Source organism: Pelodiscus sinensis, chromosome 19 (genome assembly GCF_049634645.1).
Source record: "Pelodiscus sinensis isolate JC-2024 chromosome 19, ASM4963464v1, whole genome shotgun sequence".
NCBI lineage: Eukaryota > Metazoa > Chordata > Testudines > Trionychidae > Pelodiscus > Pelodiscus sinensis.
Genome location: NC_134729.1, coordinates 15310603 through 15325467, shown reverse-complemented (window position 1 = coordinate 15325467; position 14865 = coordinate 15310603). Strand labels below are relative to the sequence as shown.

The 14865-nt window shown below is 48.4% G+C and overlaps 1 protein-coding gene across 5 annotated transcripts; it reads left to right on the top strand.

The window, feature by feature from the left end:
- Positions 1-66: 66 nt before the first annotated feature.
- Positions 67-14090, top strand: GNA15 (G protein subunit alpha 15). Of its 5 annotated transcripts, XM_075902537.1 has the most exons (8): positions 67-6146; positions 6326-6493; positions 8005-8189; positions 9047-9201; positions 10312-10440; positions 10905-11034; positions 11284-11437; positions 12108-14090. In XM_075902537.1, the coding sequence occupies exons 2-8, from the start codon at positions 6346-6348 to the stop codon at positions 12347-12349; spliced, it is 1143 nt and encodes a 380-aa protein (XP_075758652.1). In that variant the 5' UTR covers positions 67-6146; positions 6326-6345; the 3' UTR covers positions 12350-14090. The 5 variants fall into 5 exon arrangements, with proteins under 5 accessions (XP_075758652.1, XP_075758656.1, XP_075758651.1 ...); XM_075902541.1 differs by having other exon boundaries at positions 67-6493; positions 13737-14090; XM_075902536.1 differs by having other exon boundaries at positions 67-6493.
- The last annotated feature ends 775 nt before the right edge of the window (positions 14091-14865 follow it).

Here is a 14865-nt window from a genome sequence, read left to right as displayed (position 1 = left end):
TGCCTCATAAGGGTGAAGGAGCCTCTTAAATGAATTTCTGACCTTCAGTAGCATCTTGTACATGTGGGAGATGTAGTTGTCCCCATTTAATAGCTGAGGACTCTGAGGCCAGGTCTACACTAGGAGATAAGTTTGAATTAAAATATGCCTCTCCAGCTATGTTAATTGCGTAGCTGGAGTTGATGGACCTTGATTCAAACTTTGGTGCCATCCCCACAGTAGGTGGTCGATGGGAGAGATGCTCCCGTCGACTTCGCTTACACCTCACAAGGAGCAGGAGTACCAGCGCTGGTGGGGGATGCCCATAGCATTTGATTTAGCAGGTCTTTACTAGATCCATTAAATGCCAGAAGATCAACCTCCAGAGCATTAATCTGTAGGAAAGTATAGATGTGGCCTGAGGCACAAAAATAAAGTGACTTGCCAGGTGCAACAGAAGCCTTTGGAAATAGGAGAACAACGTGAGTTCTACTCCTAACTCCCCTCTGCCTGAACTATGAAATCATCCCTCCTTTAGAGAGGGGAACCAAGGGGGTTGCCTGTATTTCTGGATTTCAGTAATCTCAAGGAAGGGCTGGCTTGCACTGAAACCTTACATGGGCATAGCTGTGTGTCGGGGGGGGGGGAGGGGGAAGAGGCGTGAAACCCACCTCCCTGAGAGATGTAGTCATGCCAACCTGATCTCCGGTTTAGACCATGTTTTGTTGACAGAATAATTCTTCCTCAGGTCAAGCCTGGTGTGCACTGCTCCATGTTGTTTGCTCATAAAGATGGAGGCTTGTGTGCTAGATGCTGTAATTTCACGGCTGCTTGTTTACTGAAGAAGAGTGGTCCCAGGCTTTATTGTATAACGCTTAACTAGCTGACATTGCCTTGGCATCTCAATGTTCTTGTCTGGCATGTTTAGCGATAAATGTTCTGTCTCTGGTAAGTGTGATGCAATTCCTGAAGTTTGCATGACTCAGATGCACTGCAGTTTTTTTGCACTTGGGCTACCAGATGCTAAATATAAACCAAACATAGATTGAGTTCTTGCTATTTGGGAGATGTAGTGGTCAGTGCTGTTGAGTGTATTTCCTAGCTGTCCACCAGATGTCACTAGTAACACTCAAACAAAATGTTGGTCAACTGCTTGGTAGGAAACCTTTCTCCTAACCTGTTGGGTATGGGCATGGGGAGGGGAAATAGACAAAGTACACAATTTTTTTGTATCACTATGTACATTACAGTAGCAAAGCAAACCTTTGCTTAGTGTTAGCTTTCACTTTGGGCCTGAAAGCTATGGGTAAGCATTCAGTGGGGAAGCAAAATTGTCCCTTGTTATATGGGGAGAAGCTTCAAGACTACTACTTTCATGATCACTACCATACACTCACTGGCAAGAAGATTGTTTTAAACATTCCATGGAATGGAGTTACCATGGCTTCTTGGCTGGCAAGGCTAGGAACGAGTTTATTTTGGAGAGGCTTATTTTTCTGTAGCTGGCTTACTTCAGCCACCAACCCTCTGCTGTGGGATTCATAAAGCATCAATGCAACTCTTCTCTTCAGAGCGTGATCCAATCCAGGATGCTTCACTGTATCTGGTGTCTTCATGTAACTTTGTGCATTAACTTCTCTGATTAGTGAGTCTCACTGAATTGCTGATATCAAGAATGATGCCTCAAGATCAGGAGCACTTGGAATGGTAGGCTTTTGAAGATGCATAGTGATCTCTGGCACTTAACGGTCATTGTTCACAGGCCTTTAAAACATGGCTATGGAATATTTTATTCAATGAACAAAGTGAAATGACAAAAGTGCTCGCTGGGACATTGAACTGTTCTGTGTTTGTGCTGTGCAGTCTGGTTGTTGAGGGGGACTCCTGTATGCCAGGATGTTGTTACTATGATTAGTAGAAGCAAAGATGTAAAAACAATGAAGTCCAGTGTTCCAACCCTCCCTCTCCTCTGTGTGTCCCTTTGGAAGGGCTAATCACAGTGCTTTGCAACAGCCTGGGAAACCCTTAACAAAACTGCAAAGTAAAAATGAAAATGGAAGGTGTTGGAAGAGGGGGGGAGAACTTGGATGCTCAACATCCCCCAACCTTAATTGCTTTAATTTTTATTATGTAAAATCCCTTTGACAATTGAAACAGTCGTGTGCAACATTTAGCAAGGGGGCACGTTCCTTGCCCTGAAGAGCCTACATCTTGAAATGGAAGGCTGCCTCCTGGAGACTTTTACAGTTCCTCAGGCATTTGCTATCTTCAAACACTTCATACTACTCCAGCACCAAGCTGATTTCCAAGGATGACAAACACAAGGCTGCAGCCTAATCCTGGAAACCTCTGTATAAATGAGTCTTAACATCAGCGAGGCTACTCATACGAAGTAAGGGGTACAGGCAGAGAACGTAAGTTGGCACCTATTCTTCTGAAAACTTCCAGTCTCTTGAAAACTACTTTGGTATAGTGTGGTAATGCTCAGGAGCCTCCACTTGTGCTAGGCATCATGTAAACAGAAATATAAAAGCCAGTTGCTACCAAAGAGCTTTCAGTTTATCTGAGCATGCTTATTGGTCTCTTCTGAGCAATACCTCAAGCCAGCTTTCTAAACAAGCTGTTAGAACTCGGTTTTTGCTTTGCAGTTCTCTGTTAAGAATAGAGATTAAAAGTTGTTTAAAAATACTTAACAAATAGGAATTCCTGGCTCAGTTGAGCAACTCATTTATTCTAGCTAGCATGTGGTTAATTCAGCCTTCATTAGGAAAGCACTTTGAATACATACCACAGTAACTTAGCTGTCCATTTAAAAAGCTCATTTGAAAGAACATAAGCTGCTAGTGGCCAAAAGAGGGCAGCACTTACTTAAACTCCAGCCCAATCTGCCCTTTGAGGCCAATGTCAAAAGTCGTAGTTGAAAAGCTTCAGGGCGTAGCAGAGTTAGTCTGTGCAGGATAAACTTAAACAACAAAAGGTCTGGTACCACTTTATAGACAAACAACATGTAGCACTGTCTACAGAGACAGCTGCTAATAACTTGTGTTACAGTCTTTTCCTCCAGTCATGCTGGCTCATAAGGCTTTTTAAGGAGTTTGAAATATGGGACAAGCTAGAAATTACTTTATATTGTAAATGTATTGAGGCAGGGTTTATTTCCTGTGTGTGTGTGTGTGTGTGTGTGTGTGTGTGTGTACAGCGCATTACACAGTAGGGTACAGGTCTCAGGATGGGACTCCTAGCCGTCACTGACACACAATAACTTAAAGGGTCGGGAGCCACACACGTGTGTGGTGGTGGTGGGGGGGGGGGGGGAGTCATGTTCATTGACATGGCTGCCGACTGAGAAGGAGAAAAACACTCCCCACGTTCCCCTCTCACATCAGAGTCTGGTGGGGCCTAGGCTGGTAGATTTGTGTGTGCACCAGTTCTGTAGGGAGATTGCAAGGGGCTGGAGCACCAGTGTGGGTTCCCCAATACTAAGAGGGGGCAGCCCTGAGCTCCAGGAACCAGATCCAGGCAAGCGGGGGGGCAACATCTAGCCCCCCCCTTAGGTTTTCCACCCCGAACTAAAAGATCAAAAAGATGACGGGGAGATGAACTTTAGACACAACTAAATTTTCAAACCAGACTCATTTTTATCCCTTTGTAATATGAAAAAAAAGTCAGTTGACAAATACGCTTCAAAACATAAGACAAAGGAGACTATTTTGTTTTTTCTGTTATCTGGCTACTTTCAGGCCAAGTGAATTTCCAAACCCAACGTAACAGAGGAGGGCTTTAGAATGGAAGCTAATTCCAGCCTTGGGACGGATTTACAAAGGTATTTAGATACCTAACTCACTTAGCACCCTGTGATCTTTATTACTCTCTTTATAAATCTCACATCTTCTCTGTAACTGCCCTTCCATAATTCCAGTGTTTTAGAACAATCTACTTGTGTTGGATTTTTTGTTGTAGAGGAGACACCGTGCTAGTGCCATACAATTAAACTACAGAATCAAATGGGCAAGAGGGATGGTTCTACACCTGGTCTACACCAACTCATATTTGCCTAAATACATCGCTCCAGACTGTGGGGGGGGCGGGGGAAATCTGTGTGTTGTACAGTTTAATTAGGTCGACCTAACACCTACACCCCTGCCATAGCTAGGTTCTCACATTTTTTCCACTGACGAGCTACTACCTCTTGGAGGGATGGACATCAATTCCACTTTGGTAGGAAACTACCATGTAGCACTGTAGTGTAAGCCATACCTTTATTTCCTCATGTGCCTGACTGCCTCTTCTCCCACTGGCCCAGCCTCATTGCTTGGCTATGAATCATGCTTGATGCATCAGCTGTCCAGACATCCTGTCAGATTTGTGACCTCCCTCAAGGCCCCAACTTTAATTCTTTTCTCCTGTGGAGCTGGCTTTTTTCATGGATCGCTGCAGCTGTCAGTTATAGGCTGATGTGGCATAAAGAAAAGCTCTAACTATGATAGGGGCTGAGTAAGAGAAACATGCATTCTCGCCAAAATTTTGGCCTGGACATCTCACAATGGCAAGTCCTTCAATAGATGCTTCTGATGTCTTCCTTTTTTTATTTATTTCCAGTGGCAGTGGAAATATGACCAGGTTTTCTGAATGGATCTTATTTCCAGTCCTCAGCAAATCTGGGATGTTTAGAAGCGCACACAAGAAAACAAAAACCAAATTGAGCTGGTTCTGTTAGCATCAGTTCTAAGTGGACAGGTGTTCCCATTACAAACCACCTCCACTCTCTAGTTCACTCTCTAGTGCTGAAGTGGCTGTTGGCAAACTGGTTCATGCAGACTTAATCCCCTTCTTGTGTCCGGTTCAGTGCTGATGAACCTCACAGGTGAGTGAGGAGGGACTGAAAGCTGTCCCTATGACTGCCAGTGTTTGTCCTGGGGGGATGTAGAGGCAGAACAGTCATAACAGTCCCATTGACCAGCAGGAAGTTCACATGCTTGTTATCTGAACTTGTAACTTGGAGACTCTTGCATTTGTTTTTTATTTCAAGTTTTCTACACAGTTTCTTGACTGACTTCTCGTTTCATTCCCACTGAGTGTTTCACTTCCATTGTGAATAAACAGAAACCAAACCAGGCTGCCCTTCCCATGCGTGCATGAATCAACCCTGGATTTCATGGGCTCTCGCTGCTTGTAGAAGCCAAGGGATGGCTGTTTTTATGGTCTGCTTCTCTGTCTTACTCAGATCAAGTCCCATTGGTGCTATTAGGGCTACTTGCAGAGTCAGCCAGTTCTCACCATGCATAAGGGTAATACAATTAGCCCCTAGTGCTGATGTTTCTGCAGCACTCTGAGATCCTTGTGTGATGCAAGGAATAATCTTTCTGCAAAATGTTCATGCTTGATCAGCCAATGTCATGTATGCGGGGGAAACTGAAAGAGGGGTGTCACAATGCCAAAGAGAGAGTGATCACCAGAGGTGGGGTGGCATAATTTTAAGAACTCCGAGCTTTAAATTGTGAGTCTGTTCTCCTCCCCTCCTTGGGCAGGAGGATGTGATATTTACAATGAGGAAGAAGAAAGTTGTTTGTGCTATTTCATGTGAACAGGGAGGGGGGGGTGAGTAATGCTCTGCATTAATCCAGGCCTGTGAAAGGGGGGAGGGGAGTGAGTTCCTCTAAATGGGAGGGTTTTTTATTCATCACTGTTCCTGACAGAGAGCTCTCATGGTTTAAGCAAGGCAGAGAGAGGCATCTCTGTCTTGGAAACTGGACTTGTCTAAGGAAGGAGCATTTCAGCGAGGTTGAATTTTGGTTGGGGAAGGAGATTTTAATCATCATCCTGAGGGAATTTTAAATCGAGCTCATTTGAACACACCTTGGAACAGATCTTCTGTCTCCCCTCCCCCATCCTTTCTTACTTGATTTGATACGAGAAGTTCTGATTTCCTTTCATCTTCAGAAATCAGCCAGTCTGCAGCTAACGTTTGTGCATCTGTAGAACGTTTAAATTTGATTCGAGGAGTGGTGCATAGAAGTCTTTGCCAGAAAGTACAGGAAAAAAGGCGTGCATGAATTTAATCGATTGGGTTCGAGGGATGAGTAATCCCCCACCAGAAGCCTTTGCTACCAACTGTTCTCCGAGAAGCTGCGCTGAAGAGTACTTGAGCAGAGTCCACAGCCGCTGAGGTCTGAGCATGTGTGAAGAGCTCACTAAGCACACCTTAGCCCAATTTAAATTGGCGCTGTGGCAGCTACGCTCTGTCTTCATTTTACTGGCCCTGGGGGATGCCTGTGTATTGCAGGACAAAGTAAAGCTACTTTTCTGGGCTCTCAAGTGTATTGTGTGTCTCCACTTTCCTCCTCAGGATCAGAGTTTTCCTGCACCATGCCTTGGTGCTTCTGCTGCTGTCGGAAGTGCCCCTGCTTCCTTTCGGAGGACGATAAAGCTGCTATCATGTTAAATAAAGAAATCAGCAAAATACTAAGAGACCAGAAAATGCAAGACAAGAAGGAGTTAAAGTTACTTCTACTAGGTGAGTTACTATTGTCCACACAGCTTTGTTTACGTTGGATGACAGCTTGGCGGAGAATGATGGGGGGAAGACCCAGGGGGGGTGTGCGTGAGCAATAATGAGGGATTTATGCATTTTAGCCAAAGGGGAGGAATGAAGGTAGGTCTCCCTCAAATCTCTCGTGTCCAAAGATTCCTTCATGCCTCCTCTCCACCCCTCATCACTCCTGCATTGCAAAAATGGCTTTTCCTCCTCATGTGGGAGAGTTGTTGCAGATGCACACCAACTTTGCTCCAAAAGAATGAGCATACGGCCATCACCAGTCCCTGCTGTTCAAGGGAAAGGTGAGTTGTGGCTCACAAGAGCGTGTCCACAATAAAATGGTTAAGTCTGTAAGGTGCCACCAGACTCTTTAGAACATAAGAACGGCCATACTGGGTCAGACCAAAGGTCCATCTAGCCCAGTAGCCTGTCTACCGACAGTGGCCAGCACCAGGTGCCCCAGAGAGGGTGGACCGAAGACAATGATTAAGTGATTTGTCTCCTGCCATCCCTCTCCAACCTCTGACAAACAGAGGCCAAAGACACCATTTTATCCCCTGGCTAATAGCCTTTTATGGACCTAACCTCCATGAAATTATCTAGCTTCTCTTTAAACTCTGTTATAGTCCTAGCCTTCGCAGCCTCCTCTGGCAAGGAGTTCCACAGGTTGACTGCACACTGTGTGAAGAAGAACTTTCTTTTATTAGTTTTAAACCTGCTCCCCATTAATTTCATTTGGTGTCCTCTAGTTCTTCTATTATGGGAACTAATAAATAACTTTTCTTTATCAGCCCTCTCCACACCACTCGTGATTTTATAGACCTCTATCATATCCCCCCTCAGTCTCCTCTTTTCTAAACTGAAAAGTCCCAGTCGCTTTAACCTCTCCTCATATGGGACCCATTCCAAACCCCTCAGCATTTTAGTTGCCCTTTTCTGAACCCTTTCCAAGGCCAAAATATCTTTTTTGAGGTGAGGAGACTCCTTGCTTTTGCTGAAACATGGCTACCCCTCTGAAACCTGTCTTTAGTATCAGTGAAGGGAAGAATTGGCCCAGCAGGCCCAAAGTTCTCCATTTACAGCCCTACTGATGACAGTACACTGCTGGAGCAGGGCTGGCTCCACAGCCCCTGCAATCCAGGTCCTTTTTGCTGAGGCTGCAGGACATGGGGGCAGTTCATTTGCCTGCATTACATGCGTAGATTTCATTTAACCCTTTCCCTGCCATGGGAGGGGACCATGAGCACTTCTGTCCCCCTGTTCTCAGATTCTGGCACAGAATAGCCTAGTCTCTTGCTGGCCATAATTCATGATCTCGCTCCGTTGCTGGGTTTAGTGTGCGAGTACTAGGTGCTATTGGTGCCCCATGAAACCCAGTAGGTGAGACAAGATGGTCCCTTCTGGCCTTAAAGTCTGTGACGCTGAGTTCCCCTACTAGGTCCATGATGCCATCTGTCCCCAGAAGCCCAAGCGCTGTCTCCTGTCTGCAGGCGCTGGGGAAAGTGGGAAGAGCACATTCATCAAACAGATGCGGCTAATCCACGGGGCAGGCTATTCAGAAGAGGATCGCAAAGGCTTTGCCACACTGGTGTATCAGAATGTCTTCGCTTCCATACAGGCCATAATCCGAGCCATGGAGACTCTGCAGATCCCTTATGCTCAGCCAGAGAATGTGGTGAGTGAAACAGGAGGGTGGGCTGGACAGGGAGACCCCTACTGGAACTTGCCTAGGCTGCCAGACGGTGAGGATGCAGGAGGATGCTCCGGCCGGATGTTCCCTGGTTGTAAGTGGACATGGTGCCCTTCCAGACGATGGAGCTGTGCCGATTGTCAGCTGAGGATCGGTGCTCCACCTGCCCTCCAAACGGTGCCTACTAGAAGGCAGCCATGGAGGAACCAAGCCAGTACGAGCAGGAGAGCCAAGGGTTGGGAGTGCGGAATAAAGGAAGGTTTTGCAACAGGCCAGTGTATTCTAGAGCTGCTCTGTTAAGAGCTGGAGACCAAGTGAGTAGTCCTTGGTGGCTCCTCTGCAGAAGCCATGGCTCATTGTCCAGGGAAGAGGCACAACCTCCTCCCCCCGCCCCAGGCTAAGGAGACCAGACAGGAATTTTCCTGCTTACTGACTTCCTGTGTGACTCTGATTAGGTCACTTGGCCTCCCTATGCCTCAGTTTTCCCCTTTGTGACCTGGAATACTCGCACTGCCCTCCCTTCCAGGTAAAGATAAATGCACTAAGGACGGGAGGATGCTCAGATGCTCCAGTAATGAATGTGGATGGAAAGCAGAGTCCTAGATTACATAGCTAGGGCTAAAGGGCAAATTGGAGGCAGGTCCCTGACTAGAACCCAGGAGTCCTAGCTCCTAGTCTCATGTTCAATGCACTAGACCCTCTCCCCTCTTAATAAACCCCCCCGCTTTCAACTGGTTTGGTCTGTCCTTGCAAGGTGCGGCGCGAATTTTCCTTGGGAAGCTCCTAAGAAGGTTGCTGCTCCTGCTCTATGTAACTCTTCTCCCCCATTCGCCTGTTTCTAGGAGAACGCCAGGCTGGTCATGGGGGTGAATGTCTCGAACGTGGTGACCTTTAGCAGGCCCTATTCAAACGCCATTGAAAGCCTGTGGAGGGACGCGGGGACCAGGACCTGCTACGAGAGGCGGCGGGAGTATCACTTACTGGACTCTGCCCTTTAGTGAGTTACCCCTGCTGGCTGGAACGTGGGCGTGAGACCTCTGCTGCTGGCATGGCGGGAAACGGCTTTCCTGGGCTTTTAACTTCCCTAGTGTTGCAGGGTTACAGGACAAAAGGGGGGTATACTAGGTAAGGTGGAGTGTGCCCCGTGGGAGGGGGCTAACAGAATTGCTGGGCCCATGGGCAAAATGTGTGTGGAGAGGGGGATGCTCTGTGCTCCCCGAGGGGGCAGGGCTGGATCTAGCCTCCAGCAGCCGGTCGTTCAGCGCTGCCCACAGTGCACCGTCCAGTAGCGACAGTGGCAGCCAAGAGTTCTGGCCCCTTTTGAATTGCCAGGCTCCTGGGCAGCTGTCACTGTTACCTCCCGCCGCAAGCCTCATCGGCAGGCCTCTGTGGCCCATTGCATGGAGCATAGAGCTGGAGTCAGATGACCTGGGTTGTTTTTAGCCTGACCGGCTCTATGACCGTGAGCAAGTTCCTTCCCCTCTCTATGCCTGTCTCCTCTTCCACTTGTCCTATCTGTTTCATCCGGTAAAATATTCGGGGCAAACGCTGCCTTTTGCTACGGGTACATGCAGTGCCTAGCACAGCACAATCCTAGCGTGGGCTGCGGGCTGTGGAGATGCACCTAATACACGCTATTATGTTTCAATAGGGTTTGCATTTTTCATTAAATATTTAAACACCCCTTTTTTGGTTTTGTGTTTGTTCATGGCCTGAAGAACCAATGAACTGTAAATCACCTCCCGAGTCCAACCAGGTGTGGAAACCGCCTGGCTGACTTCTGGCCAAACACTGACCTGACATTTTCTGGGCTTTGCTCATCTGCGATAAAGGGCTGCAGGCTACCACAAGCTCTGCCTAGCCTGCTATGCCTTAATGTGAAAGGGTGATGGTTATGTGGTCAGAGCACAGGGTTGGAAGCCAGGACTCGGGGGTTCGATTCGCTGCACTGCCTCTCTCCACGTCTGCCTTGCTTCTCCTCCCGTCTGCGGCTACGGAGACACTCATTGGATTACTGGAGGGTCTGAGGGTTCTGTAAAGGGCTTGGAGACGCTCTCATGTGAGATGCCGAGGGGACTGACTTCCTCGTTTCTTTGATGTCCTGTAGCTTTCTGTCCAGCCTGGAGCGTATTGCAGAGGACTGTTACATCCCCACGACTCAGGATGTCCTGAGGAGCCGCATGCCGACGACCGGCATCAGTGAATACTGCTTCTCGATGCAGGAGATGATCTTAAGGTGAAGCTCCTGCAAAGCAGTCAAACCTGCATGGGGTTCCCTGCCCTGTCTTTGCTGCTGTTCCTGCATGGATCCGATACACGTCCTCTGGATGCCAGTGAGGGCCCGTGTAAGCAGCTAGGTTAGGACCTCCTGGTTCCCCTCAGGCTGGGTGGTAACCAAACCTGATAGACCAGCATGTCTCTCCAGTCTGCCTTCTTCCCTCAGTCAGGCCTCCTATCCCCTCCAGCTTCAGGTAGGTAAATCCCAACCCTGGTGTAGCTGTGGCATTGCTGTCCTCCACCCCAGAGCTGGCTGCTTGATGCCAGTGCTGACCGTACTGCACCTGGCTTTGGGACGCTTCCGGAGCAAAGGGAGGCCTATAAATGCTAAGCACTAGGAGTTAGTCCTTTTCAAAGGCAGCTGTGCCCCTGCAGTGTGACTAGTGCCAGCATGTGGCTGCTAACCACCCTGGCTCCCGGCAGGATCGTGGATGTGGGCGGGCAGAAGTCAGAGCGCAAGAAGTGGCTACACTGTTTCGAACATGTCATTGCCTTGATCTACCTGGCTTCCCTCAGCGAGTACGACCAGTACCTGGTGGAGAACAGCGAGGAGGTGAGGAGTCCGAAGGAGATGTGCCGGCGTGGAGGGGGAGGGGGGCGATTTTACCAGTAACCTTCCCTGCCACACAGCCTGGGCACCTTAATCTCACCTGCAAGCCCCTCTGGGCAGGCACCAGCTGTCTGGCTCAAGGGACTGCCTCCCTCCCTGCAGCCACATTCCTTGTGAGTCTCTTCGCATGCTCACTGAGATTCGAAGAGGTGAGGGGCTGATGGCTCAGTCTGTCTTCCTACCCCCATGCAGAATCGGATGAGGGAGAGCCTGGCCCTGTTCAGAACCATTCTGGAGCTGCCCTGGTTCCAGAACGTCTCTGTGATCCTCTTCCTAAACAAAACCGACCTCCTGGAGGACAAGATCGCTGACTCGGACCTTGCCACTTACTTCCCTAGCTTCTCAGGTAACTCCCGTATTGAGGTGCCGCTTCAAACCTGCTGCGTGAAAACCAAGGCTTTGGGGGCACTCGGGGTCCGGAGACGGTGCTTGTAGAGCCTTTGGGTGGCCCTTTCGAGAGCAGATCTGGAGCAGATATTCCCCAGTCTCTGTTGCAGGAAGAGCTATGTGTGAACTTCTCCTCTGTGGTCCTCCCATACTTAAGTTGTCAGAGAAGTCTCCCAGTACCACAATTCTCTTCCCCGCTGTTTTCTTACTGAGTTACTTGCCTTATTGGCATGGAGAGAAATGGGGTGAGGGGTGACCCTTGTGTTCTCGGCCATAGCTCTGGTCCAGAATCTCCCTGGTTCCAGCTAGTAAAACTTAAATATCTCTAACGTGTGTGTGGCGGTTCAGGGACAGCGCTGTGAGATCTCTTTGCTGTTTGTTGGCACAGCATCTAGCACAATGGGATGCTGATCTTTGACTGGGATTGCCTGGCACTAGCTTAAAATGAATAATAAAGGTTTTGTTGCCACTTATCTACTGGGGAATGCCCCGCCCACCATCACTCATGCAGAGAATGTCCCTGAATGTTGATTACCACTCCAGTGACTTCCCGTTCTGCCCTGTATGACAGCGCCAGCCTGGTTTCTAGGTGAGAAGCCCTGCTGAGATCTGTTCTTGTACTACGCCAGGACCCAAGCGAGATGCAGAGGCAGCAAAGAAGTTCATTCTGGAGATGTACCTGGACACATACAAGCAATGCTCTGCTGTCTATCACGACTCAGGACGGAGATCCTCCAAGGTGGCCTCCAAATTCAGGTGCCTTTATCGACACTACACCTGTGCCACGGACACTCAAAACATCCGCAAGGTCTTCATGGACGTCAGGGATGTAGTCTTGGCTGGCTATTTGGAAGACATCAACCTGCTGTGATGGGAAAGGGCTTCGGCCAGGTCCATGCTGTGGTGCTTGGCTTTGCCGGTGAGCAAGGGGAAGAATCAGCTGGGTGTTGGAACAGCGCACTTTGGCTGCAGCTGCTGCTGTTGGTAATAAGAACGGCTGTACCGGGTCAGACCAAAGGTCCATCAGGCCCAGTATCCTGTCTGCCAACAGTGGCCAGCACCAGGTGCCCCAGAGAGGGTGGACCGAAGACAATGATCAGCGATTTGTCTCCTGCCATCCCTCTCCAGCCTCGGACGAATAGAGGCCAGGGACACCACTTCTATCCCCTGGCTAATGGCCTTTTATGAACCTCCATGAAATTATCTAGCTTCTCTTTAAACTCTGTTATAGTCCTAGCCTTCACAGCCAATGTGCCCTTGGAACATTCCCCGGATGCTGTGTTTGGCCGGGAGCAGACCAGGTTCTGGGAGTGTGTGGGGAGAGGTCTCCAGAGACTCATCCATGGAGCTGCCTTTCTCATGGTGTCCTGCCAGAGTCCCTGCAGGGCTGCCTGCACAATGCCACCTCTGTGGTCAGTGTTGCCCCTTTCTGCCAGAGATGGACCCGAACCCCAGCACTGACCCCAGGGAGGAATGGGGAATGGCTCCTACGATGGATTTTGGCTTTTTAAAGGTCTATTTTCTCCCACCCTCCTTGCCGGTGAGGAGCTGCGTTGTGTTGGGCTGTCTGGCCCCCGCTTTGCTTTTATTGACGATTTATTTGTTTGATGTGGCTTTAGCACTAGGAAGATGTATTGAACTTGAGAGTCCCGGAGGCCAAACTTCCTTGTTTAACCGCAGGCCAGGGATAGCCTGCCCCAGCACTAGCCAGTCAAAGTCCCACTGCTCGGACCTGTGGGGTCCACTTTTAAAGATGAGGGGGGAGTTGGACCACCCCTGCTCATTCAGCCGTTGGCCTTCTCCGCTTTCTTGTAGGCTGGCTGGGCTTTGCAAGGAGCTGAAACCATCTAGAATCCCAGGAAGCTATAGCCTAGCACAGTGTTTCTCAGCCAATGGTACGAGTACTCTTAGGAGAACTGAGAGAAATCTGGGGGGCACTTCACCACAACTGAAATTTGGAGAACTGAATTTTTGTGTTTTACAGCCCTTTATTATTTTTGTACTTTTTACACCCAAAAATTTCATTGCCTGCCCGGCTATAATTAAGTTTTTTAAACAAATGTTGTTGTAATGGTAGAGAAAAAATTGTCTGGAAACTGTAAGTACTGGGAGTACTTATAATTCTTTGAAATTTGGGTGCTTTATTAAAAAGGGGGGGGGTTGAGAAACACTGGCCTAGCAAAGCACCACGGTAAATGTCCGTGTGCTCTGATGCTCAGAGAACGGCTTGAGTGGTGATGAGAGCTTGTCTCTTTCAGCTGCAGGGAGACCGCCTCGCTGTGAAGGAGCGTGAACTTCTGCATTGGGAGCTAGAGTGCAAAACTGTCTCTTCCCCCTTCAGCCAGGAGACCCAGCGTGGGTGTCTGAGCATGGGTGTTCAGCCAGAGCAGAGGGGTTGATTCAATAGGGACTGTTAAAAAGCAATCTTCCTGAGGGCAGAGGAAAATTGTTAATCCCAATCAATGCTCTTAGGCTTGTCTGTGGTTCTCTCCCTTCTGGTGTATGCAAACCATACTACAGCATCTCTTTAAGGAGCTTTCTAGTTCATATCTTTGCACTGACGCAGGCTTTCTGCTGAAATGTGAAATAAAGAGGAACTGACTTATCTGACACTTCCGCTCCTTTGCATGTATTTTGGTACAACTTCTCTGGATCGGGTTCTGTTCCAGACTCTGCCACTGACTTGCTCTGTGATCATGGGCAAGTTGCAGTGCTGGTCTGTGCCTCAGTTTCCCCATCTGCAAAATGATGAGGCTATATTCTACTTCCTTCCCACAGAGTAGCAGTGGAGTGTAATGTCTTCCTGGAGTATAGGTGCTTTTGTAAATGACAATTAATGATGACTCTTAAGAATGTGGTGGCTTAGCTTTAACTACAAGAGCATTTAACTATCTGACCAAACATGGTGGATTCTCCACCTCTGGGTGTCTGCAGATCAAGATGGGGTCCCTTCCTGGTAGATATTCTGCAGTTCAACACCTGTCTTGCTCAATGCAGGGTTAACTGAGTAAACCTCCATGGTAGTGATGGTGGGGAGGTTACTCAAGAGATGAAACAACACTCTTCTAGTTCCTTCTGGTCTTAAAAATCTATGATACATCGACTTGATGGATTGTGTTGATACATTTATTCAGGTTGTTTCTTAGCATCTCGAGTACATGCTATAAAGTGATCTGTGACTGAAGAGAGGCTGAGGGTCCCAGGAGATAAATACTGAGCTGAGATTCAAGAGACCAGAGTTCTGATCCTGTTCCTGGTTCTGCCACTGGCCTGCTGGGTGTCCCTGGGCAAGTTACAATATCTCTGTGCCTCAGTTTCTCCACTGGTAAAATGAGGCAGCCCTCTTTTGTAAAGTTGAAAAATGTTAGGTAAGAGCTAGGGATTCCG

What these genes read in the sequence shown, in the direction of transcription:
- GNA15 (XM_075902537.1), top strand. Translation starts at nt 6,346, where the DNA reads ATGCCTTGGTGCTTCTGCTGCTGTCGGAAGTGCCCCTGCTTCCTTTCG. An exon ending in GTTAAAGTTACTTCTACTAG is followed by an intron (nt 6,494 to 8,004) that starts GTGAGTTACTAT and finishes TCCTGTCTGCAG; the next exon opens with GCGCTGGGGAAAGTGGGAAG. An exon ending in TTACTGGACTCTGCCCTTTA is followed by an intron (nt 9,202 to 10,311) that starts GTGAGTTACCCC and finishes GATGTCCTGTAG; the next exon opens with CTTTCTGTCCAGCCTGGAGC.